At 37.8% G+C, this 27739-nt stretch overlaps 1 protein-coding gene and 2 long non-coding RNA genes across 4 annotated transcripts; 1 reads left to right on the forward strand and 2 right to left on the reverse strand.

Moving 5' to 3' along the window:
* Positions 1-150: 150 nt before the first annotated feature.
* On the reverse strand, positions 151-14847 carry LOC129258419 (uncharacterized). The gene is made up of 7 exons (XR_010297238.1): positions 14703-14847; positions 12030-12348; positions 11265-11325; positions 10185-10252; positions 8981-9041; positions 7753-7876; positions 151-4539 (listed from the first exon to the last, which is right to left on the reverse strand). It is a non-coding gene; the product is annotated as an uncharacterized LOC129258419 (long non-coding RNA).
* Positions 14848-14863: 16 nt separating this feature from the next.
* Positions 14864-19552, reverse strand: LOC135158472 (uncharacterized). Of its 2 annotated transcripts, none has more exons than XR_010297255.1 (4): positions 19458-19552; positions 17935-18107; positions 16341-16437; positions 14864-15710 (listed from the first exon to the last, which is right to left on the reverse strand). It is a non-coding gene; the product is annotated as an uncharacterized LOC135158472 (long non-coding RNA). The 2 variants fall into 2 exon arrangements; XR_010297249.1 differs by having other exon boundaries at positions 17925-18107.
* A 5150-nt stretch (positions 19553-24702) lies between these two features.
* LOC129272731 (E3 ubiquitin/ISG15 ligase TRIM25-like) lies at positions 24703-26544 on the forward strand. Its single transcript, XM_054909840.2, has one exon. The coding sequence runs from the start codon at positions 24709-24711 to the stop codon at positions 26542-26544; it is 1836 nt and encodes a 611-aa protein (XP_054765815.2). The 5' UTR covers positions 24703-24708.
* Positions 26545-27739: the final 1195 nt, after the last annotated feature.

Below are 27739 nucleotides of genomic sequence, written 5' to 3' on the forward strand. Positions count from 1 at the left end.
CCCCAACATTAATTTTAAGGCATCTATGAATTTGACATACATCAAGTAACTGAAGCATCACCAGGCTTAAACATTATAAAATGAATGAATGTAAGTCATTATAATAAGCTTAAGATACAGTACATAAAGCACTCAAGAAACACATGTGCATATAAAATAAAGTGCTGATGTAACTTTATTGAAGAAAAAATCAACAAAGTACACTGAGATGTGAAGCAAATCTAGTCGTCAATATACTTCATAAAACTCTTAAATTAAGAAAGAAAAAAGTCATGTTATCTGTATGGGTAACAAATACTCTACTCCACAAAACTATTCAAATAATAGTTTAAATTAAACTCCATATATCTCATACCATAATGAAGACCAAACAATTTAGATTAGAAGGCCACACCCCGATGTGTACAAGACAACCTTTTACTTGAGGTAGAGTGGGCCTGTTTCTATAAAATATATGTACATGAAAGAAAGAGCAATCAAAAGAAACAAACGTACTAGCAAAATGATGCTATATATATCTTGTTAAGGAGAACAAAGCAGCAAAATAAAGCGAAGTATAAAGCAAATGAATACTCTGTGAAACTCCTAAAAACAAAACTAGACAAAAGCATTATATATACGACATAAAATTCTTAGAATACAAAACAAGTGGAATGCCTCTGGCCGTCTCACCTGCATCACGCAATTCAATATAGCAGCAGTGCTGATTTTGAAAACTACTATAACTCGCACAAGATGTTCAGTGATACTTGGTTACTCTTATTTCCACGTTTTATGAACTAGACCAATACACTTATAGAGATATGATGGCAATTCAACAAATACCCCCAACGTGGCCAAAGTTCTTTGACCTTACATGACCTTTGATCTTGATCATGTGACCTGAAACTCGCACAGGATGTTCAGTGATACTTGATTACTATTATGTCCAAGTTTTATGAACTAGACCAACACACTTTCAAATTTATGGCTGTAATTCAACAAATACCCCAATTTGGCCAAAGTTCATTGACCCTAAATGACCTTTGACCTTTATCATGTGACCTGAAACTTGCACAGGATGTTCAGAAATACTTGATTACTATTATGTCCAAGTTTCATGAATCAGATCCATAAACTTTCAAAGTTATGATGGTAATTCAACAGATACCCCCAATTCGGCCAAAGTTCATTGACCCTAAATGACCTTTGACCTTGGTCATGTGATGTGAAACTCATGCAGGATGTTCAGTGATACTTGATTAACCTTATGTATAAGTTTCATGAACTAGGTCCATATATTTTCTAAGTTATGATGACATTTCAAAAACTTAACCTTAGGTTAAGATTTTGATGTTGATTCCCCCAACATGGTCTAAGTTCATTGACCCTAAATGACCTTTGACCTTGGTCATGTGACATGAAACTCAGGCAGGATGTTCAGTAATACTTGATTAACCTTATGGCCAAGTTTCATGAACTAGGTCCATATACTTTCTAAGTTATGCTGTCATTTCAAAAACTTAACCTCAGGTTAAGATTTGGTGTTGACGCCGCCGCCGCCGCCGCCGCCGCCGTCGGAAAAGCGGCGCCTATAGTCTCACTCTGCTATGCAGGTGAGACAAAAACCATATACCTGAGTTATTAAAATACAATAATATGGTAAGTCAACTATATATTGTTGTTTGTGGGTGGGATTGGGACGCAAAGCCAAATCCTCGACCACTAAGCCAGAACCCAATCCTGATACATTCAGAAACCTGAAATTGTTGATTGCACAAGCATGAATATCCAAAACATTATGGATCTATATAGCCAAAATAATAACAGTTCCATGTCTTCTGACTCCATAATTACCAGAGGAATACTATATATTGGATACATACAAATTTGATCAATAAAACTGTAAAAGAGATATTCTAATAAAAATCTTTTGATTTGAGATCCAACGCGCAATGTTCACTTTCCAACGATGAGCAGCTCGCCACCAACAGGAGATAGGTACCAGTGACGCCCTGAAATAGACCGATTTACTAATAAGGTCAAATTTATGGATGTTTCTTCCATCGGGGCCTAGTAACGAGTTATTCTATTAACCTGTACCTATTAATCAGACCTGCTATTAATGGTATTTCAATACTTGGAATCCACTTTGCATACATTAGTTGTTGCTATTTTCGGCAAATATCAGGCAAGCTTTCCGGTTGTTAGAAGCAACCTTTGTTAAACTGGTATGCATAAAATTTGAATATGTTAGTAAACCGGTCTATTGATCCTTGTTTAATTCATATAAAATTAGAATGCATATAATTAGAAATGTTTATTTTGCAGGTTTTATTCTTGCTTGCATTCATGTCATGAAATGATCAGCGTGATGTTTTTGTAAAAAAAATCCTCCAAAAAATAAGAGTGAAAAAATCCTCAAAGTCACAAATGGCTTTTTAGGTATAAAATTAAGCATAACTCCCAGACAGTTTTATGACCACTATTTTTTAGTAATCTGAAGACTTTTAATACAAGAACAAAGTCTGAAATAGCAGTAGTGTAATCTGGGCCTACTTGCGTGCAGTATAAAAGACATCACCGCATTGGTCAGATCATGCTGAGATGACTCGCACTACTGCGTACGGTATTGATAAAAAAGATTCACGTTGCATGTCATGTAAGAGTCATATCAAAATCTTTGTGAAACACCCCTGACCTTATAGTGTAACCTGACTAAAAGTGTAACATGGCCTGATAATGTAGTCTTGCCTTGTAATGTAACCCAACATTAAAGAGTAACTAGGTTAAAACTGAAACATGGTCAACGTAACCTGGGGGGTGTTTCACAAAGAATTAAGTATGACTTAAATCGCACTTAAATGCCGACGCGTATCTGAAATGCAACGCGCAATCTAATTCATTAATACGCAATAGTGCGCGTCCTCTTTGCATGATCTGACCAATGTGCAATGCGGTCATGGCTTTTATACCGCGCAAAACTAGGCATTTAAGTGCAACTCTAAGTCATAATTAAATCTTTGTGAAACACCCCCTGGCCTATATAATGTAACCTGGAATTAAAAAGTAATCTGGCTTTGATAGGCTTTAAGTGTGATACCTGTGCTTATTGTGTAACCTGGCCTTATAGTTTAACCTGCAAAGAGTTAACTTCTTAAAACAGTAACCTTGCTTTAAACCTGGCTTTAAAATGTATCCTGATCTTTTAGTGTAATTTAGGCTGAGTTGCCTGATAGTGTGATACCTGTGCTTATTGTGTAACCTTGCCTTATAATGTAACCTGCAATTGAAAAGTCAAGTGGCTTCAATAGACCTTTTAAGTGTGATTCATGTGCTTATTGTGTAACCTCTCCTAATAATTTAACCTGCTTTAAAGAGTTACCTTCTTTAAAGCGTAACCAGGCTTTAGAAGGTATCCTGATCTAAAAGTGTAATCTGGGCCTACTTGCATGCAGTATTAAAGACATCACTGCATTGGTCAGATCATGCTGAGAGGACTCGCACTACTGCGTACGGTATTGATAAAAAGATTCATGTTGCATATCATGTAAGAGTCATATTCAAATCTTTGTGAAACACCACTGACCTTATAGTGTAACCTGACTAAAAGTGTAACATGGCCTGATAATGTAGTCTTGCCTTGTAATGTAACCCAACATTAAATAGTAACTTGGCTTAAAATTGAAACAACTTATAGTCTAACCTGGCTTTACAATGTAACCAGGGTGGTGTTTCACAACGATTTAAGTATGATTTAGGTAGCACTTAAATGCCAACGCAAATAGGCAGTAGTGCGCTGCCTCTACTCATGACCTGACCAATGCGGTCATGCCTTTTATATCGCACGTAATGAGGCATTTAAGTGCGACTCTAAGTCATACTTAAATCTTTGTGAAACACCCCCTGGCCTTATATTGCATGCGTGAGTAGCAGACAGCATGGTAGTCGGATCGCAAGGTGTGCAGTGTCGAAGCTTAAATCGCATGGTAGTCATAAGCCTCGACACCGCACACCTTGCGATCCGACTTTCATGCTATGCTGTCTTTGACTCACGCATGCTGCGCTTTTTGCCATAGCAACTGAGAAAATAGCGCTTGCTACGTACAGCGTATGCATGTTGTATATCATATACGCGTCGTGCAACTCTGCTGTCTGATTGGTTGGAAGTTGGATTGAGCCTGCCGTTCAGTCATAAGGATTTGACATGTCAAATCCTTACGGTTTACCTTGCGACTTGTCTCTGACCGGTCTGCGACTCTCAAGCTGACAAGAGCTGTGACGCCGGATCGGGTCGTAAGGTGTGCGCTTGCCTTAAAAGACATCACCGCATTGGTCAGATCATGCTGAGAGGATCTACCTTTTCCTCATCTACAAATGGGCGGATATCTTTCCATAGGTCCTCTTCCCTCTTCTTGGAAAGTTCCATTGTTGACTTAACTGGGGGCATCTGAAAAAGTATTGGGATGTCCGCAGAGTTCATCTAAAAGATAATTTTTCTTCCTCTGCATCGCTTGCCTTCATGTTCCAGTCATAATGCCTTGTTCCGATAACTTAAATCTGCATGTTGGATGAAAGCAAATGAAAAGTGTTATAAAAAAAATTACATTGCTTCATGATTTGGAGAGCATATCGAGATTAGAGTAACAAGTGGAATGCCTCTGGCGGTCTTACCTGCATCACGCGATTCAATATAGCAGCAGTGCTGACTTTGAAAACTACTATAACTCGCACAAGATGTTCAGTGATACTCGGTTACTCTTACGTCCATGTTTTATGAACTAGACCAATACACTTACAGAGATATGATGGTAATTCAACAAATATCCCCAACATGGCCAAAGTTCATTGACCTTACATGACCTTTGACCTTGAACATGTGACCTAAAACTTGCACAGGATGTTCAGTGATACCTGATTACTCTTCTGTCCAAGTTTCATGAGTCAGATCCATAAACTTTCAAAGTTATGATGAAACCAATTCGCATACTTAAAGAGCTGTGACCTTAGACCTGCGTACTCCGAATTCAAACTTAGCCTGTATTTTGGTGTCATCTACCTACACACCAAATATTTTAAAAATTCATTAGATATTTTTCGAGTTATTGCGTGGAAATCAACTCGCATATTTAATGAGCTGTGACCTTTGACCTGCAAAATTACCCGTGCATTATAATTTTGTTCCCTCGAAATTCTATTTCGTTCCCACGAAATACTATTTCGTTCCCACGCAATATTATTTCGTTCCCACGAAATACACTTTCGTTCCCACAAAATATTATTTCGTTCCCACGCAATATTATCCCCCCTCTCTCTCCGATCCGCACCGGCCATGTATAACACGTGCAGCATAGCAACATGCTTTGGTATGGTATGCGCTGATGTCTGAGGCTGATGATGATGGGGGTGATGATGATGGGGGTGATGATGATGGGGGTGATGATGATGATGGGGGTGATGATGATGGGGTGATGATGATGGGGGTGTATAATGATGATGGGGGTGATGATGATGATGGGGGTGATGATGATGGGGGTGATGATGATGATGTGGGTGATGATGATGGGGGTGATGATGATGGGGGTGATGATGATGGGGATGATGATTTGAACAGCGGTCTCCGAATTCAAACTTTGCCTGTATTTTGGTGTCATCTACCTACATACCAAAAAAATTTAATCCATTAAATATTTTTCGAGTTTTTGCGCGGAAACCAACTCGCATACCTAACGAGCTGTGACCTTTGACCTGCGGACTCCGAATTCAAACTTAGCCTGTATTTTGGTGTCATCTACCTACACACCAAATATTTTTAAAATTCATTAGATATTTTTCAAGTTATTGCGTGGAAATCAACTCGCATAACCTGTCCTTATAGCTTAACCTCCTTTAAAGAGTTTAGCTGCTTAAAAGAATAATCTTGCTTTCAGGCGTAAACTGGCTTTTAAAATGAATGCTGATCTTATCTGGGAGAGCTAGCAGTAAAAAAAGACATCACTGAACTGGTTGGATCATGCCAAGAGGACGCCACTACTGCATACGTGATGTACGACTAATATTTAAATCTTTGTGAAACACCCCCTGAAGAAACCCGTCTTTGTAGTCTAACCTGGCATTAATAGGCTTTCACGTGTGATACCTGTGCTTATGATGTAACCTGTCTTTATAGCTTAACCTCCTTTAAAGAGTTTAGCTGCTTAAAAGAATAATCTTGCTTTCAGGTGTAAACTGGCTTTTAAAATGAATGCTGATCTTATCTGGGAGAGCTAGCAGTAAAAAAGACATCACTGAATTGGTTGGATCATGCCAAGAGGACGCGCACTACTGCGTACGTGATGTACGACTAATATTTAAATCTTTGTTAAACACCCCCTGAAGAAACCCGTCTTTGTAGTCTAACCTGGCTTTAATAGGCTTTCACGTTGATACCTGTGCTTATGATGTAACCTGTCCTTATAGCTTAACCTCCTTTAAAGAGTTTAGCTGCTTAAAAGAATAATTTTGCTTTCAGGTGTAAACTGGCTTTTAAAATGAATGCTGATCTTATCTGGGAGAGCTAGCACTAAAAAAGACATCACTGAACTGGTTGGATCATGCCGAGAGGACGCGCACTACTGCATACGTGATGTACGACTCATATTTAAATCTTTGTGAAACACCCCCTGAAGAAACCCGTCTTTGTAGTCTAACCTGGCATTAATAGGCTTTCAAGTGTGATACCCGTGCTTATGACATAACCTGTCCTTATAGCTTAACCTCCTTTAAAGAGTTTAGCTGCTTAAAAGAATAATCTTGCTTTCAGGTGTAAACTGGCTTTTAAAATGAATGCTGATCTTATCTGGGAGAGCTAGCAGTAAAAAGACATCACTGAACTGGTTGGATCATGCCGAGAGGACGCGCACTACTACGTAAGGGATGTACGACTAATATTTAAATCTTTGTGAAACACCCCCCGAAGAAACCCGTCTTTGTAGTCTAACCTGGCTTTAATAGGCTTTCAAGTGTGATACCCGTGCTTATGATGTAACCTGTCCTTATAGCTTAACCTCCTTTAAAGAATTTAGCTGCTTAAAAGAATAATCTTGCTTTCAGGTGTAAACTGGCTTTTAAAATGTATGCTGATCTTATCTGGGAGAGCAAGCAGTAAAAAAAGACATCACTGAACTGGTTGGATCATGCCGAGAAGACGCGCACTACTGCGTATGTGATGTACGACTTATATTAAAATCTTTGTGAAACACCCCCTGAAGAAACCCGTCTTTGTAGTCTAACCTGGCATTAATAGGCTTTCAAGTGTGATACCCGTGCTTATGACGTAACCTGTCCTTATAGCTTAACCTCCTTTAAAGAGTTTAGCTGCTTAAAAGAATAATCTTGCTTTCAGGTGTAAACTGGCCTTTAAAATGAATGCTGATCGTATCTGGGAGAGCTAGCAGTAAAAAAGACATCACTGAATTGGTTGGATGCAGAGAGGACGCGCACTACTGCGTACATGATGTACAACTAATATCTAAATCTTTGTGAAACACCCCCTGAAGAAACCTGTCCTTGTAGTCTAACCTGGCTTTAATTGGCTTTCAAGCTTATGGTGTAACCTGTCCTTATAGCTTAACCTGCTTAAACAGTAAGCTACATAAAAAAGGAACCTTGCTTTCAAGTGTAACCTAGCTTTTAAAATCGTATCCTAGCTTTTAAAATCGTAACCTAGCTTTTAAAAGCGTATCCTGATCTTATCTGGGCCTAGTAAAAATTGAATCATGCATTGCAACTCACCATTACTCCAAATTAAAAGAGGGATTTCTTGTTCAATGCTGCTAAAAAGCAGAGTGCTTGGACTTCTGCCTCCTTCCAGTTTGTCCTTCTTTCTTTATCTCTGCTCACAATCTGTATGATTTACCTGTAGTATAGGCAAAACCAAACTTTTATAGCTAACAGATTAAGAGTTTCATTTTTTGGGATAAACTACAACAGAACCCCCTTGTGAAAAAAAATCCTTTATATATTCGTTGATATGGGTATTACTCAGTTTCATTGGCTCTATACAGAACTGTGTAAAAATGAATTGTGTCCATGTGCATCAAATGTCTTTTTCAAAGGCCACGATCGCAATTTAATATACCTCAAAAATAACATTTTTGTATCCCTTACTAAACGTTTTCCAGATTCATCCACTGCGCAAATTTTTTGAGCGCATCACTCACTGACTCTTCACTTTTACTTTTTTGGGTGTAGACTTGTAAAAAAAGGTAAATTAACAATCAAAGGACCCTTATTTCAATTTTATCATTTTAACCACTCCATTCCCCCTTTTGTTTGTGTAATTTGATAAAGAGAGAAAGGAGGTCTGTATTGCTGTACCACATCATTCAATTCCCGAAGGTAGGCTTGTATACTTATCAGCATGATTTTTTTTAATCATTTATTTTATCTGCAAGGTATAATTAGGAAATAATTTTGCTGCCCCCAATTGGAAAACACACAGGTTTTTGTTAGACAAAAAGGCTATTGGATCAATTGGCAATTAGACGAAATGTTGATGAACAAAATGGCTTAGAAAAAATGGCAGATCATGTGGTGGGTGGACGGGATGGCAGTAGATGATTTGGCACTACTGCTAATTGTATGGTTTAAGTTACATGTAGATCCTATTTGTAAAGTATAATATTCCCAAGCAGTTCAAGGATGGTTGGGGTGGAGAACAATATTCATGCACCCCTTTCTTTAAATATGAAGATGAAAAATTCATAAATTACCCAACATTAAGAGTAAGTGCCCCCTGAAGAACCCCATCAAATCTTTCAGTGTAACATGTTATTCAAGTTGAAACAAAGTTTAAGACATACAGCAAGGGTTGTTTGGAAGCAGATTCTTGATATGATGACTTTTGTGACTTAATGGATGAATAAACTGGAAGAATTAATGGGTTCTTTGGGATGTGGTCTTACTTTGATTTTAAACATCAATGAAAAACTGAGAGGAAATAAGTTTATCTTGCAATTACCTAGTCTAGTCTTAAACTGGTAAAGGGAAAGGAGGCCGAGATCCGGTGATCAGATAAATGCCTGTAAAAACACAAAAACAAAATGTATCAGTGGTTCTAAAACACATAACATACAAATAACAAATAAAAAACAAGACAAAAGAAACTAAAAATAAAAATATCAAGTAATAAAAGTGGAGTGACTCTGGTAGTCTCCCCTGCATCCACGATACAATATAGCACCAGTGCTGACTTTAAAAACAACTATAAATTCACTATTCACAAAAACACAATGTTCTTATCTTAATATACTACTACATTTATTAACCCTTAATGACATTTGACCTTGATCTAGGAACCTACATGTACATGTTAGACTTGTGCAAGATGAGCAATGATACTAGATTACCCATATGTCCACATTGCATTAACATTAACAATATCCATAAACTTTATGATGGCAATGAGCTATGATGGTAATTCAATAATTGCCCACAACATGACAACAATTTGACACTAAGTGACCTTTTACCTTATTAATGTGACCTGCAGAGCAGGTTCAGTGATACCTGATTACTCTTATGACCAAGTTTCATGAACTACATCCTTTAACCATAGAGCTATCTCTGTAAGAGCTCCATGCTTTAACTATCAAAGTTATTATGGTAAATCAACAAAGAAATTGACCAATGTTCATTGACCATAGACCTTAGTCATGTGATCTGTATCTTGCACAGGATGTTCAGTGATACTTCTTTACTCTTATGTCAATTTTCATGCACCAGTTCCATAAACTTTCAAAGTTGTGGTGGAAAAAACAACTACCCCCAACATGATTCAAGGTTCATTGACCTTGGTCATGAGACGTTAAACCATGCCTTTCTAATTGCTCTCTGCTGTACAGGCAAGATAGAAAGACAAAATCAACAAGCCTCATAAAAGAAAGATTGGCATGTTGTCAGTGATCACGGCAGTATTTTTGATTGAGAGTCACTTGCATTATCTGAGTTTAATTATTTCATAGTATATGAATTTAAATAATTATTCGAATTCATACACTATGAAATATATTAAACTCAAATACATAAAGAAAATGAAGCTCACAGATAATGTTCAAGAAGCCTGGCATGAATGGTCCTGTGAGTTTCAGGGCTGGAGCATCTCATCATTACTTTAGATGTTATAGATGAAAAACTTGAATAAAATAAGTTAATTTGGAACTTACCAACTTTAAGTCTCTACACTAGTCGCATAAAGTGAGGTGAGGTTGTGATTCTGCATTCTTGGAAGTACCTGAAAAAATTGAGTGTAGCAACCAAAACATAAAATAAAACAAAAAGACATTAATATAATAACAAGACACTTTTTTAAATAGTGCTTAATTCATCACAACGACATGTCTAAGCGCTTTACAGATATATTATTACCCAGGTCATCGAATTCAATTGGTAATTCCCGCACACAATGTGTGAACATCCTCCACTCCCATTGAGCAATTCAATGTAGCAGCAGTGCTAAACTTAGAAACTACTAGAAAATAATTATTCACAAAAAAACACTACCAGGTACATTCATTTGCCCGAAAAGATATTAGACCATGATCATGTGTAAGACCTAAGTCTTATCAGAGTTATTTGACCTTGGACCTTGGACCTGAGACCATGGCAAGAGAATCAGGTATACTTTTGTATGTGGAATAATATTAAAAAACATAATTTCTTAATTTGAATATCAATGTAATGAATTTGATTTACTATTGTTGTGTCAATTCTTAGCCAACACATAGAATAACATCTGTCGCCAGACATTGCAAAACAGTGCATAGATCTGACAGCATCAAGTTTGTAATGTATACACACAATGCTTTTCTTTATAATAAACCAAGCAAACTTATTGTGAGCTTAATTAGTAGTCCATCAGACCCTTGAAATAAATATGGCGCAAGAGTGATTCTGTCTGTAGGGGCAAAAGGTTAATGCCTCAATACGCACAACTGCATGCGTACAGTAATAAATTCACCAGACTAAAACCATAGATGGAATGACCAAGAATTACAGGCCACTGCCTTCTTCCTATACCAGATAATGATGATGATGAAGAGGAACATGAGCAAAAATAACACTTTTTTCAAAATATGCAAATTCTGTGCTTTAATGACTCCATAACAAATCTTGCTATATCCCATGCTTGGATTAGACTTGATAATTTGTATATTGGAAGATTTGATAGGTTTTCAGGGGGATCTTACTTTAGATGTTATATATCAAAGAAAATAATTAATAAAATAAGTTATTATAGAACTTACCAACTTCAAGTCTCTACACTAGTCGCATAAAGGGATGTTGTGATTGCAATCTTGCAAGTTCCTGAAAATAAATGTGTGTGTGGACACCAAAACATAAAAATAAAATTTTAAAAAGGCGAGCGCATCTGGCAGTCTCACCTGCATTGCGCAATTCAATATAGCAGCAGTGCTGACTTTGAAAACTACTATAAATAGTTATTCACAAAAAACACCATTCAAATGATTCAATACTACGTTCATTGACAATAAATGACATTTTACCTTGATCATGTGACCTAAGACTTGTCAGTGATACTTGATTACCCCGATTTCTACGTATTATAAAGTATATCTATTACCTTGGAAAGTTATGACAGCAATCTAACAATTACCTCCAACATGGCCCTCGCACATGCCATGTTTTGAAAAAACAGTGAATAATTAATCAAGTGTGAGGAACTCCATGTCGGCTGTAAATCACCAATTTTGAGGCTGATAGAAGCATGGAAAACAAGTGAAACTTTGTGTAAAGTAAGAATATTAAATTTGATTGTTTTTAAAGATCATGATGTTGCATGAATTTTTTATTTTTCACCATAAAATTCCATCTTTGTCAATTGGAGTATCAGAACGAGTTCACGTTCGGGTAACCCAGGGAGCTCCGGCCCACGAAGCTTGCCGCAGCCCAGGAGTCCACCGTGCATTTAGACATAGACACAGGACAAGGGTAGATTGTGGTCATAATAACTTGGAAGAAAATTGTGTAAACAGAAATTATGCACTTACCACGATTATATGGATGAAGGTCTATCATGTGGCAGTATCCTGACATCGAGGCACAGACTGGAACCTCAAAAAAAAGAAAAGTTCTGTCCTTCTACCCCAGTCTCGATCGGCCATTTTGTAATGAATTTTGAAAAAATTAGGAGGGGTATCGCAACAGAACTTTTCGCTTTTTTGAGGTTCCAGTCTACCCTAGTCCCATGTCTATGTCTGGCTCAGGCCCGCTTCGCAGCCGGAGCTCCCTGGGTTAATGTTCGGGTAGGTGGAGCTTAGCAGTAGTGAAGTGGAGCCTGCACGAACATCACTTGAGGTAGAGGCACACCTACAGTTTTAAATTAAAACAGGTAGAGAGATACACGTACATCTTTAACTTAAAACCACTCACACATACTGTGAGGTTAATATTACTAACCTTGCATCATGAACCACGTGCTGCAATCCCACTTCTGGTGTCCACAAGCACAACACACGACTTGTACTGCTTGATTTTTCTGTATGCAGCGGCATGTAATGAACCCTTGCGTGACTTAGTTAGAGTTAGATCTATACACAAATAATTATTATCTGAGAATAGATCAAACTCTAACTAAATCACGCAAGGGTTCATTACAATTTACATGCCGCCGCGCACAGAAAAATCAAGCAATAAAAGTCGTGTTGTGCTTGTGGACACGAGAAATAATAGAACCAGAAGTGAATCAACTTGACAGTCAGCATGCATGTATTAAACAATGTTGAGGATAGAACTTGCAACCCAAACACCATAACACAGTTAATCAATGGGCATGGCACAAGTGCAGTTTCGCACCGGTCGATTACCACTACCAGTACTACCTCAGGCGATGTTCGTGCAGGCTCCACTCCAATTCACTACCGCTACACTACGCTCCACCTACCCGAACATCGGGACAGTGAACCAATTCGGATATACCGAGTCACAAAAGGTGGGATCAAATGGTGGTTTATTGTAAAAAATCTAGGAAAAATATGTAACAAGGGATATGAATGACTTAATATCTTACTCTACACCCGTACAATATTTCACTCCGTGTCCATCCTCCAGTTATACTCAAAATTGGTGATTTTGGGCCAGTATCTTTTTCCTCACGATCGCATGCAATTTTTTAAAATCGGCCGTGAATAATACGTGTGAGGAAAAAGATACTGGCCCAAAATCACCAATGTTGAGGATAACCGTAGGCGTAGGATGAACACGGAGTGAAATACGGTGTAGAGTAAGATATTAAGTCATTCATATCCCTCGTTACATATTTTTCCTAGATTTTTTACAATAAACCACCATTTGATCCCACCTTTTGTGACTCGGTATATCCGAATTGGTTCACTGTCCCGATGTTCGGGTAGGTGGAGCGTAGTGTAGCAGTAGTTAAGTGTAGTGGAGCCTGCACGAACATCACCTGAGGTATACCAGTACCAATACAACTTACAAGCATACCTCACCACAACCATAACACTAACATGACTAACTGTTCACAAATGTCCTAGCAAGTCACATTTCAAGGTCAATATACCCACCGCTTTTCTAAATATCGCAATCAGGAAAGGCTAAATTTCAATATATTATGGCTTCGCTCTGCATACCGTAAGGGCACTAGTATTCAACCCGTTTGGAGAGTTTCCTCAAATTTATAGAAATATAGAATTTACCTGAATTTCAGACCCGTCTTATTTCCAAGAGCAAATGCTGGTTATTCTTTTTCCGTTATTTTTTTCTTCAACCAGTTGACTGTGTGCGCGGGCGATCGAATTATACGGCGACGGATTTTGGTACTAGTATTCAACCCGTCGGCACTAATATTCAACCTAGCGATGAAAGATGGCCCTGTCTCTCGATCTGCTCTTGTCCCATCCGACTATGGACTAGACCATTTGAGATGAGACCAGACAGGGAATTAATCAAAGCCAGAGACTTACATAGATCTAGATCTAATTTAGCAATCTAAACCCTTTTGAGATTTGCTATCAATCCTCACTAGGTTGAATACTAGTAGCCTAGGCCTACAATGTACCATTCAGTGCAAAAGGCCATCGCCGCATAATTCGATCCTCCGCGCATGCAGTCGACAGATTGACAAAGAAAATATCGACAACAGATTACCCTGGAAGTCAAAGGAATGAAATTAAGATAAATTCCCTATTTCTTAATATTTTGGGGAATATGTCAAAATCTTTGAATTATGCCGGGTTGAATACTAGTAGGCCTACCCATACGGTATAGTCATGCAGGTCAGTCTCATGCATCTATGGCTGCTTGGATTCGCCATGCACCATAATGTTGGTATGGACTGATGTTAGCGACCAAAACTTCAAAAAGACTCCCCTGCGGCATGCCAGCAGTTAATTTGCAGCATGTTCACTTCACATGATTTGGTTGCTAACTTCAGTCCACATATTACCCTAGTCCCGTGTCTATACTGCAGTGTGTCTATGGCCAAATACACGGTAAGCGCCCTGGGCTCCCGCCAGCGTAGCGGGCGGGAGCTCCCTGGGTTACCTAGGCCTATAACTTAGAGCAGCCAAGACTGGCAAGAGTATTCAAGGCTATTACATACGAATAACGAATGAAATGCGGTAGACCATAGATTGTATAAATTCACGCGCCGAATTATATTACATAAACTGAAATTGTATTATTCTTTCTGTATTAATACTCACATGTTTTATGGAATATTGATGGTACCGTCGGGGAACAGTGTACTACTGAACTGAAGTGATTTTCTCGCACAAACTCCCCATTCGGTGCGCGCGCGTACATTATAATTGCAATTAACACTTTATCGCGAACTTACCCGGCGAGTTACACGTTAAGCTCAGGTCCTCTTTAAGACCTTAACATACGTGTACATGTACAATGTACGTCAGTATGACATCATCAGCTTGCTACTTGCATATGCTTAGAGCTCTTTCACCAAAATAATGCAGAGGTTAGAATGTCATACATTACTTTATTATCCCTTGTCTAATTTGGATGAATTGAGACGCCATCCTAGTCAGCACATGAGATTTAAAAAAATTCAAATTACCAGGCAGTGACAGTATTGTTGTAAGTACAGAGCAAAGATCAGGAATATGGTAGGTCTTCTCAAATTGTATTTGGATTGATCCAAGGTTGTTGACAACTGGAGGAGAGGAAGGAGCTAATTCCATGGCCTTGGAGCAGTAGTGGAGAAAGTTGCATCACCAGTAGCTAATTTGTAGGTGCGTAATGATCACAAAAATAAAAAGGCAAGTGCGCCTAGAATGGAAATGACGCACAAGGGATTCCTTATAATACATGTAATCTGGATCTCTGTCATTGACTTTGAAAATCAGGAGACGGACACTGATGTTCATGTATATCCTTTCCTTGACTTGCAGCCAGCGAAGTTGGCGTATGGCAAATGGCACAATAGATGCAGCATTCTGTACTATCTGCAGTCAGTCCAGATCGCCCTAATTCAAGCACGAAGAGCATTACAATAGTCCAGTTTAGATTGCGCTAAACCATATGGACTGCTTTGTGGCAAGTAGAAATATAAAAGGCACTTCCCATCGGCCTTTATTCTTCCAATCTGTTTGATGTTATACTGGTAGGGAGCAGGTTCCAATAGCACTATGAAAGGAGTTACGAAACCAGATGAATGGGTGCAGATTCAGGACACCTTCCATTCCAACTTAAGGCATCTGCAAAAATAACAGAAGAAGATAAACATAAAAGCCTTTCCTGTATTAACTATTTTATATTCATTAAAAACTACATGGTTTCAATATCAATTTCCAAACTTTTTAAAAAATGATTAAAAAACAATGTGGGGTTTGTTACATATTTATACTTCAAATATTAACATGTAAAGTCAAGTCCGGGGAGGGGGCTTGATGCCCTCATGATCTGCTGCACCTCCAAACCATCTCTGTATAGGGAAGGACATTTTAGAGTAAATTTATTTTTGAAAAAATATTTATTTTAATTAAACATGATTTTAATTCATGCTTTTTTTAAATGTGTTTTAAATGGTTATGGGATAATTCCATCAGTTTGAATAAGAAATTACAAGTTGCCAATTTCACATAACGAAGATCAATTCTGATGTGATCATAAATGCACATTAGGTGTTGATGTTTCACTTATGCCTATCTATTACGTTTGAATTGACAACAGCATGAACCTTGTAAGAGCATTACACAAGCTTTGTATCAGAGTGGTTACAAAATCAAAATTATTTAACTGCATCTCATGTTCATGCACATGTAAATAATCAAAATAACACAATAATAATAAAAAATACCTTCCAAAAAGGATACATTTTTACTCACCATTATATCTGCATGAATATTGTTCTTTTAGTCCACCTATAATGATACAGCTGATGAGAGTTTGAATGATAGTATCAAGATGGTGCTTCTACCAGGGCTGCAAAAAAGAGAGAGAGAAAAAAATGTTAACCTCAATCATGCCAAGAAATTGCAGAATCTACAAGTACATGTCCCAGCCATGGCACATGCACAGTAGGTAAGACGCAAAATATATGGTGTAGTAAGCCTAAGGGTCCTACAAGTAATTCTTCGCATGTGCCACTCATTAATGTGCATGCAATTTCAATGTTCAATTTTTACATGGAACTGTAACAGCAGTGTCAGTGTGAGGAACATATTAATGCAAAGAGTATCCAGCAACTGTTTGCAGCTTACTTTATGTCACTTCAATTTTTGTCTTTTTAAGAATAATAATATGAATCTTTTAAAGTGCATAGCTTTCGTAATGGGCAGGAACCCTTTCAAATGTGGCTGGCAAAATGAGGCATTTAGAAAATTTTGCAGGATTTTTAAGGTAAGATATGGTCTAATTTTCAGATCTGAGAATTCTAGATCTAATCATCATCTTGATTTTTAACTTCCACAAATTAAAGACAATCTGTATAAAAGCTTTAAATATACAATAGTAATAGGCCCTAAATGTGGTTAAGTTAGGCCTTACATTATTTTTTTAAATTTATGAATATGAATATGAATTTATGAATATATTATTATTCTTATACTTAATCTTTAGTAGTTTTAGAACACATTAAATTGAATAGATATTTGGCCAAAAAATCTGACAAATTTTGAGGTGAAATTAGTTTTCTGGCATCGCCAGATCAACCGTTGCGAACTGTATTAGCGCCAAATTACACTCTAAACTTGTCATTAGAACGTCCAAACCGATACACGTTGTTATGTTTGTAAGACTGTGCTAACAGTCAACGTCGAGGGCTCAATCCCCTTTATGTACACATGATCACAATATGATCGGACATCTTGGAACAGATTAAATCATCTCAACTTCTAAATTCATTGTATCTAGTTTTATGTCTCGGAGTTCCTAAATACTACACACGTCAGCCTGGAATCTAATACTAGCACAATCAGCTATGCATTTGCACCAATTCTCTCTGTATTTTCTTGCATATGGACGTCACTCCAGTTAAAGGTCATGTCATTGTGTTATATAGCTTGGGAATTGCAAGCAAGTGATCCTTCGAAATGTTTACCTGCTTACAATTAACATTTCTTAAGCCTTAATTTTTTATATTTAGATTACAAAGGCTTACAAATTGGACAAATTAAATGTTTGCCCAAAAATTATTGTGGGAAAGGTGGATTTTTTACGGAAATCCATCTTTGTGTACCAAGTTCTACAAGCAACAGAGACTTGTCTAGGCTCCGTGAATAAAAATACCCCTGGTACAATGTAAAAATGATAAAAATATCATCACAGAGTCCTCTAAGTACAGTTAGGACTATTGACAGATAAGGTGCCCCAAGATTGCGCACATCCGAATCTGCGCGATTCTGATAATGGAAGATATGCAACGACTCCAAACAAAAAATAAACTTTACACCTGAAAGAGCCTACTGTACTTAGTCTTACCTACTGCCCGATGCCTCCTGACATGTAGAGCAACAACAAAGGACCTCCACTCCTGGCGGCCGGTGGTTCTGGGCCTTCTTCTGGAAACTCCCCCGGGCTAGGTCATATTCATCGACTTCTTCTCCTCAAATGTGATGCCAGGACAGGTAGTTTTGGGTCTCCCTCTCTTTCTCCTGAAATGTCATAAACAGATCTATTCATAAAAAATCTGACTCAAAATGGTGGGAAAATAATGAATTTAGGGCATTGGCAAGAGTTCCATATGCACTCCCCTAACATAGAAAAACATGAAGAAGGTTCAGAATAATATATCTAGCACAATATAGAACATATATGATGGGGGAGTGGATAGTACTAGGAGTGGAAATACATACTAAAATATGGCTTTATACCGTCAAATTTCGAGCATGTATGGATGTATCTAGTGTGTGTAATTGTCCATAGACATCGGTTTATTTACTCAAGGGTCTATGTCACTCTGTGAGTCAAGTCTAGTCGAACTATTGGCTGATAATCGTTAAAATACCCCTTCCGGTATCAGCACTTCTCGCTAGCATAGCAGGAACAGGTCTTGACTGTAAATAAAACGAGGTGATCTCAAGTCCCAACTTAGGTGCCAACACAACGGTAAGAAAAAAATTATAGGAAAATCTGAAATGAACGAACTGGAATGGAATTAAGTCTCAACAATCTTATTTTTGATCATGTTGGTGGGGGGTGCATTGGAATTGCATATGAAACGATCTTTCCTGGGCATTTCATGTGACGGCCTCAAAATGCAGCCTCTGTGACTGCTTTCTTATCGAAATCTTCGCATCATGTGTAATAGGTCTGTGTAAAGTGAATAGGTGCGCAGACATCGGCCACTATTAGTATTACCTAGTTGTTGTGTGTCCGGACAGGTTGTGTGTCCGGACGATCAATTTTAGAAAGTCATTTGGAAAAAATTACAAGCGAAGTTCCATCAATTTTTAGTACAAAATGTTAGGAAATATTATTTATAAGGAACAAAATAGAAGATGATTAAAAGTATTGAATTCATATTTTTAGTGTAATCCAAAGACAAAAAAGAAGGCTTCAAAAAGATAAACTGTCCGGACACCCGACCCCCATCCTACCAGTACCACTAATCATTTTGTTCAATCAAAATGACCATGACTGGCCGAGATTTTTTCCCAAGAAAATCAATTATTTCTCTCAATTTTTTATGAAACTTTTTGCACACTTACTCATAAGAATACAAGGAACATCATCAATTGAAAGATTTTGTAAAATAATAGGAAATTCACGTTAAATCTAAAACTCAAATCGTTAGGTGTGCTGTGTGCAGACTTTGAGACCACCAGCCAGTGGTCCACATCACAGCAGCGAGCAGGCGCTCGGGGCCGGGCGAGCGCCCGGTTGGACAGGGTGGGATTGCCAGTGTCATGTCATTTTCATTGACGAAATCTTTAGCTAGTTGCAAGCCGGGGCATTTAACAAACTACGAAAAGAAAATCATAGAAAATGGTTATCTAACTTACTGTTTAGCCTACTGCAAATGTCTTCGAAGTCGTTGTCCATATCTAACCCGTATTCTTTAAGTAGTTGAATTATTAACGGCCTTCTTCGTCACACTTCTCGATATGATGGAGCTCAATAAACTGCAACGCAACGGAATTCTTTTCAAATGTTGGCGGTAAGTGCGCATGCGCAAGCCTGTCACCGCCCCCCCCGGCCCCCCCCCCCGGCGAATCAATTTTTAATTTTGATAGGGGGTGAGCTGAGGGGGGTCTAAGTTATGGGTGCGATAACTTTTTTGTGTGGTATTTCTGATTTTCAACAGAAGGGCAATAACACACAAATACCACATATTTGAATTGACATTACCACACAATGGGCTAATGTGGTAACATGCATGCTTTCATGTGGTAATTTTGATTTACCACAGCAGTATAACAATACCACACAAATACCACATATTTGAATAGACATTACCACACAATAGCATCATGTGGTATTGCATTCATGCGGTAAGTTTGATTTACCGCAGAGCATAACACCACAAAAATACCACATATTTGAATTTACATGTACCACACAATGGGCTAATGCGGTATAACATGCTTTCATGTGGTAATTTTGATTTACCACAGCAGTATAACAATACCACACAAATACCATATATTTGAATTTACATTACCACACAATGGCATCATGAGGTACATGCATTCATGTGGTAATTTTGATTTACCACAGAAGTATACAATACCACACAAATACCACATATTTGAATTGACATTACCACACAATGGCATCATGTGGTAACATGCATTCCTGTGGTAATTCTGATTTACCACAGCAGTATAACAATACCACACAAATACCACATATTTGAACTGACATAACCACACAATAGCATCATGTGGTATTGCATTCATGCGGTAAGTTTGATTTACCGCAGAGCATAACACCACAAAAATACCACATATTAATTTGAATTTACATTACCACACAATGGGCTAATGCGGTAACATGCTTTCATGTGGTAATTTTGATTTACCACAGCAGTATAACAATATACCACACAAATACCATATATTTGAATTTACATTACCACACAATGGCATCATGAGGTACATGCATTCATGTGGTAATTTTGATTTACCACAGAAGTATACAATACCACACAAATACCACATATTTGAATTCACATTACCACACAATGGCATCATGTGGTAACATTCATTCCTGTGGTAATTTTGATTTACCACAGAAATATAACAATACCACACAAATACCACATATTTGAATTTATATTACCACACAATGGCATCATGAGGTAACATGCATTCATGTGGTAATTTTGATTTACCACAGAAGTACCACATAGACAACAAATTACCACAGCTACCAGCTGACGTTACCACACAAGGATATGGAAAATTACCACAGATGTTCATGTGGTAACCATGTGGTAACCTACATTCATGTGGTAATTCGTGTGGTAAAGCCGGGTACCACACAGTTATACCACACGACATTTTTGTAAGGGATTGCTTTGTTTTTCTGCTTGCATGCCAATAGATCGGTGAGTGGTTGAGTGAGAGTTGCACAATCAGGAATGAAGCGACGATAGAAATTGACTAGTCCTAGAAATTCTCTGAGTTTGCGAAGAGAATCAGGAACAGGGAAATCGTTGATGACTTTGACTTTCTCGCGCAGAGGGCGGATGCCGTTCTCATCAACAATGTGTCCGAGAAAGGTGAGAGAAGATGCGCCGAATTCACACTTGGCTGGGTTGATGACGACGCCATATTTCGAGAGTCGAGCGAAAAGTAGCTGGAGATGTTGCTTGTGCTCCTCTTCATTTTCGCTAGCGATGAGCAGATCGTCGATGTAGGCGTACACAAATGGAAGACCACGGGTTACTTCATCAATGAATCGTTGAAAAGTTTGTGCGGCATTGCGTAGCCCAAAAGGCATGCGTACAAACTCAAATAACCCAAAGGGTGTGGTGATGGCTGTTTTGTGTACATCTGCTTGATCGACAGGAATCTGATGATATGCTCGTACGAGATCGAGTTTTGAAAAAATTCGCTTGCCTGCTAGGGCAGATGTAAAGTCTTGAAGATGGGGAATGGGATATTTGTCGGGCACTGTATTCCTATTTAGTGCACGATAGTCTCCACACGGTCTCCAGTCTCCGGGTGTTTTCTTGGGCACCATATGAAGTGGGGATGCCCAGTTGCTGCTAGACGGTTGAATGATGCCTAGTTCCAGCATGTGATCGAATTCCGCCTTCGCGATATTGTACCTGTCGGTTGCTAGGCGACGAGGACGGGATGAAACAGGAGGGCCTTTCGTCACAATGTGATGGGTGACGGAGTGCTTGATCTCAGCCTCCTTATACACAGGGCGTGTGATATCAGGAAATTTTTCGAGGATAGATTTGTAGGCAGCTTGATTTTCTGGCTTCAGAAACATAGGGCTAATAGAAGGAGATGAAGAAAGGATGCCAGTAATAGATAGATTGGTAGAAGAGTCGATGAGCTTGAGATTGCGCACATCAACAAGAAAACCAAAGTGATGAAGGAAGTCTGCCCCGATGATAGGAATGGGAATATCAGCAATGGTGAAAATCCATCTGCAAGCTCGACGCAGGCCGACGTCGAGAGTCAGGCTTCGCTCTCCATAAGTCGTAATGCTTGAGCGATTAACTGCTTGTAGATAGAATTTTGATGAAGGATGATGTTTTTCGGCTTTTGATGGAGGAAGAACGCTAACTTCAGCTCCTGTGTCGACCAAAAAACGAATTCCAGTTTTCCTATCAGTGATGTAGAAAAGGCGACTTTTTGATTTTGAGGAAGATTGGTTAGTTGTTGCTAGCTTTGGTTTGTTGGTGTCCTGTTTGTTTGAAGCCTTTTTGAATTTGCAAGGTGGTACACATTTGTGAGATTTTGTACCAAAGCGCCAATGATAATAACAATAATCTCCGGCATGTTGATGTGAGGGAGAATGATTATTGTGACGAGCTTGACGTTGACGATAAGCGTCGATAGCAATTGTGAGTTTTGATAGTTCTGCTCTTAAATCTTGAATAGAAGTACCAGTACTAGTAGTTGGTTGCGAGAAAGGGTGCTTTTGATTGCAAGTCGACATATTGAAGAATGTAAGTGAGTCGACAATGAAATGAGAAGAAGGGAGATAATAATTAGAACATTATATGACGAAGGATGACTGTTCTCATCACGTTGGTCGGGTTTTAATCACGTCGGGGTCACCAGTGAAGCGGGGGTTGGTTTATAAGATGAAATGGTAATAAGCCAATCTCAACTTACCGACTTTATGCGTGTAGAGATCCGACAGACAATCCTCTAATATAACAAAGTGTTCCAATTATTGCACAATCCCAATGACACAGAATCACACAAGATTATATCACAACAAATCACTTGGCTAGCTCAAGCGGTATTTGGATTTTCTCTTAGTGAAAATGACGGAGAAAAAAGGGTAGTACGCAAATTTGAAATGGTATGCTGTGGAAGATGCAATGGATGAATTTGCTCCAAGTGAGATGATGGAATCCACAAATGTATCAAGTATTTGACGACGTTCTCAAGACACGTGTTTACTGAAGAAGAAAACTTTGAGAAGTGTGTTCAGAAAAGAAAGTAGTAGTTTTCATCCCAAATGTGATGTAGGATGTAAACAAAGAGAGAGGGGAGAGAGAGGTACCAATTCAGAGAATTTATAGTGAGTCACAGGTGATTGTGCTGTGTGAGGGTCATTATTGACCACTTGTTGGCATGTTTATTGCTAGGGAGTGGAAGTAACTGGTATCCAAGTGTAATGTCCTCTCGAAGATGATGAGTAATAGAAGGCAAAGTTGAGAAATGAAAAAGGATGAAATTTGGAAAATACTACAACAGCATTATTACTGTATTACTATAACTATTGAAAATGTCAAAGGTCGGTGGGAATTCCCAGTCACTAAGAATAGATTAACGAACCGTTCGTACACAATGATAACGGTATTATTATGATCAGTTTACTAAATACGCATTTCAGAGAACCCAGCTTCTATTTATAATTTAGTGCATACTATCAAAAAACGATATCATTTTGTACATAGGAAAGGTGAGTGAATTAACCCTTTTCAGTCTAGTAAGAAAGAACTTGTGTATATTGTGTTCTCATTTCACATTGATGAAAGTCAAATCATTTTTAGGATGTCTCCCATATCCGACATGGAATCATAATTTACTTTGAACTGAAAATGCTAGGTATGTGTATAGATAGGTCATCTTTGTCACATTGAGAAATGTTAATAATTCTTAAGATGAAAATGCATATACAAGCATTCATGCTTTCTTAGCAATCAGGTAAACTTCACTACCATTTACTCGCTTATATATTTCTTACGAAGGGGTAGGGCTGAAAAATCATTTATATTTTCATTTGAAAAGATAAAGCCATTCAGACAAACAGAAACTGAAAATACCATAAAAGCTAGAGATGAATAGGAAAGCTGGAAAAGGTATTTTAAAATTATGGATGAAATAACAAAGATATGATAAGCAGCCTACTCCACACTGTGGAATTATGTTTTTTTTTATTAGAAAAACTAAACCAAATGAATGAATTGTTATGAATGATAAAAATTACCTTACTTATGACACATTGATATACAGATTATGATAATTATAATTTTTTGTTCCTTAATTGTGAGCTCAATATAGTGATGTCATGCTTGCTTTCAATCGATGAATTTAGGCTTAATGTGGTAGCTTTATATGATTTTATCATATTTTGCTAACATTTTGATTTTTCCGCTTACTTTATATTCATATCAACGGAATTTCATATCTGAAAGGACAAATTTCAGTGGTCAGAAGATGGAAATTCATTTAAATGTAAGAACGTATATCCCGGATTTTTTTTTTTAATGAAGGAATTATGTTGTATTCTTATACATACATATATATATATAATAGTTTAAATTTTATACATATATACATTCATATAATAATACATATTCATTCATCTTCTTATCATGATCATATATTATTATTATCATTATGAATAAATCTAGAAATAAATGCTGCCATATATCCTTCTTTTGTTTCTTTCCAAAACGTGTGTGTCTGTGTTTTTAATGGGGGGGGGGGGGGTGGCAGCAAATTCCTTCTGCTTCTATAGAGGTACGCTCCAGAGACGAAAGAAAGGCATTCTTTTCCCTTCTTATGAATTCGTTGTTTTTATTTTGTTTTGTGATTATGTAGATTTAAGGTCATGGCTGAAGAATTAAAAGACACGATTGCTCAGAGTCTGGAGTGTCCTGTTTGTCTGACTACCTTCACTGATCCCAAGATCCTGTCTTGCTCACACACCTACTGCAAGGTATGTCTGGAAAAGCTCTTGGAATCCCGTGCTGATGATCAGATGATCCGATGCCCGGTCTGCAGAGATGATACCCAGGTACCAAATCTAGATGTCAGCAAACTACCGGCAAGCCTAGCTTTAAGGAATCTTATAGAGGACGTGAAAAACCAACAGCAAATTTGCACGAATTGTGATTCCGAGTATAAGCCTCAAGCTGTTGTCTACTGCCAAGACTGTGGCAAGTATCTATGTAATACTTGCCATAATATGCACTCTCAGTGGAAAGACTTCGTCAATCATGAGATCATAGCCATGAGTGAGATCTCGTCAGGAAAGGTGTCAATACGTAGATACCGGAAATGCAGGACACATCCGAAAGAAGATGAAGAATGTTTCTGTTCTAACTGTAAGAAATTCACATGCTTCAGGTGTGTTGTTATGGAACATAAAGACCAAGGACACCATGTCATCGAGTCAGCTGCTTATGAAAGTAATCACACGAAGACCATCGAAGAGCTTGAATCCCAGGTGGAGAAGAAACAATCATGCTTTCGAAATTACATCGATCTCATCGATGAACAGAAGAAGTGTGTGGATAATGCTACAAAGCATTGTACATATGACATCAACAAAGCGTATGATGAAGCAGTTCGACAGTTGACAGAGACGAGAGAAATTTTACTTGGTGAAGTAAAGGGAAAGACTGAAAGAGTAGAGGAAGCCCTGGAAGAAATGAAGAAATCAGCTCAGCAGCGCATCAATCACTTAACGACCATCGCTGAGATGGTAACCAATAGGAGAAATGCACCAGTAGACATGGATACTTTGGCTGTATATGACACCTTATGTGAAGACCTACAAGAGGCCTTAAATCAGGAAAATCCTGATTATGAGCAGCCGAATAAAACATGCAGGAAGGCGAAAAGTTCCCTTTTTGAAAGGAACATTGGAAAGGACGAACTAGGTCTGGGAAAAATTGTTAACGAGCTTGTAAAGAGCATTGCTTTGCCTACTAAAGATAGCATGAATGTCATGATAAACACACCAGATGGTAGGATGGCTGTAGGATGTGGTGAAGTGCGTGGCGTGAATATCTTCTCTGCTGATCGTCATCTCCAGCAGACAGTCCTCAAGGATGTTAAGATCAGTGCATTGGGTTTCCTCTCTGATGGTCGGTGTGTTGTAATTGATAAGTCAAACACTGTAGCACTGTATACACCAGAGTTCACAAAGTTGAATGTGATGTTTGAGACTCTGAATTACGATGAAGGTGGGATTTCTAAACTCACTGTTGATAGTGATGATCTGATCTATGTTAGCTACAGGAAACCCGAGAAGATCCAAGTGTTCTCATCAGCAGGTGGGAAGGCAATCAAGGAGATACCATGCCAAGGATATGAGCCTCAGCAAATCACTTCTTACAATGATTCACTAATCATTAATACAAGTAATACTGTACGATTGATAGACAAAGAAGGTGATGTAAAGCATACATTAACCAGTCCAAGTAATACTTACCTATACGCTGTGTCTCAAAGAAATACAATCCTGACAGCCACGGTGAAGTACGATGAAGGTTTGGTGAGCATCGATGAGTACACAGACGAGCTGAAGCACATTCATAACCTCATTGATGAGTACAAGATTGAGAAACCTGAGAGACATTGGTATTATCTCCAGCGGTACCGATCAGGAGAGATCGCATTCTGTACTCCTGATAACCTCTATATTATGAATTTCACATAAAAATGATGGATGAAACCGCAAGAAATACGTAATATAAAATATGATCGCATACCGTATTAGAAATGGCATTATGAGATATAAACGTTACCATGTTGAGTTCTTTAACTTTCCTCGAATGAAACATAGAAATTATCAGTAATCAGTATTTTAGCTGTGTTTTCATTTCTCGATACTGTCAATAATGATTCGATGTCAATGCACTCATATACAGACTGACAACTTTGATACATGGTTTTAAGTAGTCCCATAGACAACGACAATAAGAGTTTTTTCCCTGATGTTATGTAATCACATGGGGTGGTATTCTGATAAGTAATCGATTCTAACTAGAAATTTAACCACATTTCTATGGAATGCTGGATTCATTTTACTTCTTTTCTTATCTTGGAAATTATTATGGACCAATTGAATTATTAAAAATCATTAGTGTCTAGATACACACTTTTTAATTTTCATATTCTTCCCATTTCGTGATTAATTTTTTTTGATTGGATAATAATTGCCCAGAATATATACATATATATATTACCAACATACATTACCCAACACAGTGGACAGTATGTTTCCCAACATTTTAAATGTGTAGATATTTGTAATGATGACATCCGACGATGCTCAAAGGCTTAAGGTTTTAGATATAAGATGAAAAGTATTGCATAATAACAGTCAGTTTTCAGAGGCCTAGGTCAACTCTTGAAGATCAAAGTCTCAAAACCATCAATGTTGTTAAAAATGTCCCTGACCCCTATCCCTTCCCCCCATATTGTTCAAAATCAACCTAAAATTGTATTGTTAACCAATACTTTGGTAGGTTATTCTGAGAAATCCTTGAGTGACGAGTTCATGGAATATTAGTATTTTGATAAATTTGCAAAATTTGTCCAGAAACATTTGATATATTTTTTAATTATAAATGTTTGATAGAGTGAGTTGCAATGGAGTTTTATCTAACATTTCAATTTTGGAAAGATGTGGTGATGTATTTATTTATTAATAGTTTTTTTCAAGAGGATGCCCAATCAACATAAGAGTTACATTCCCTTGCATTGGGGTCCTTCCTATTAAAACAAACAATCAAATATAACCTACATGATACAATATAATTAACATACATGTTTAGAAATTAAAAAATATATAAATAAAAATAATAAATAATATAGGATCTGTATAGCGCACGTATCCACCTTGCTAGGTG

Source organism: Lytechinus pictus, chromosome 2, assembly GCF_037042905.1.
Source record: "Lytechinus pictus isolate F3 Inbred chromosome 2, Lp3.0, whole genome shotgun sequence".
NCBI lineage: Eukaryota > Metazoa > Echinodermata > Echinoidea > Temnopleuroida > Toxopneustidae > Lytechinus > Lytechinus pictus.

What these genes read in the sequence shown, in the direction of transcription:
- LOC129272731 (XM_054909840.2), top strand. Translation starts at nt 24,709, where the DNA reads ATGGCTGAAGAATTAAAAGACACGATTGCTCAGAGTCTGGAGTGTCCT.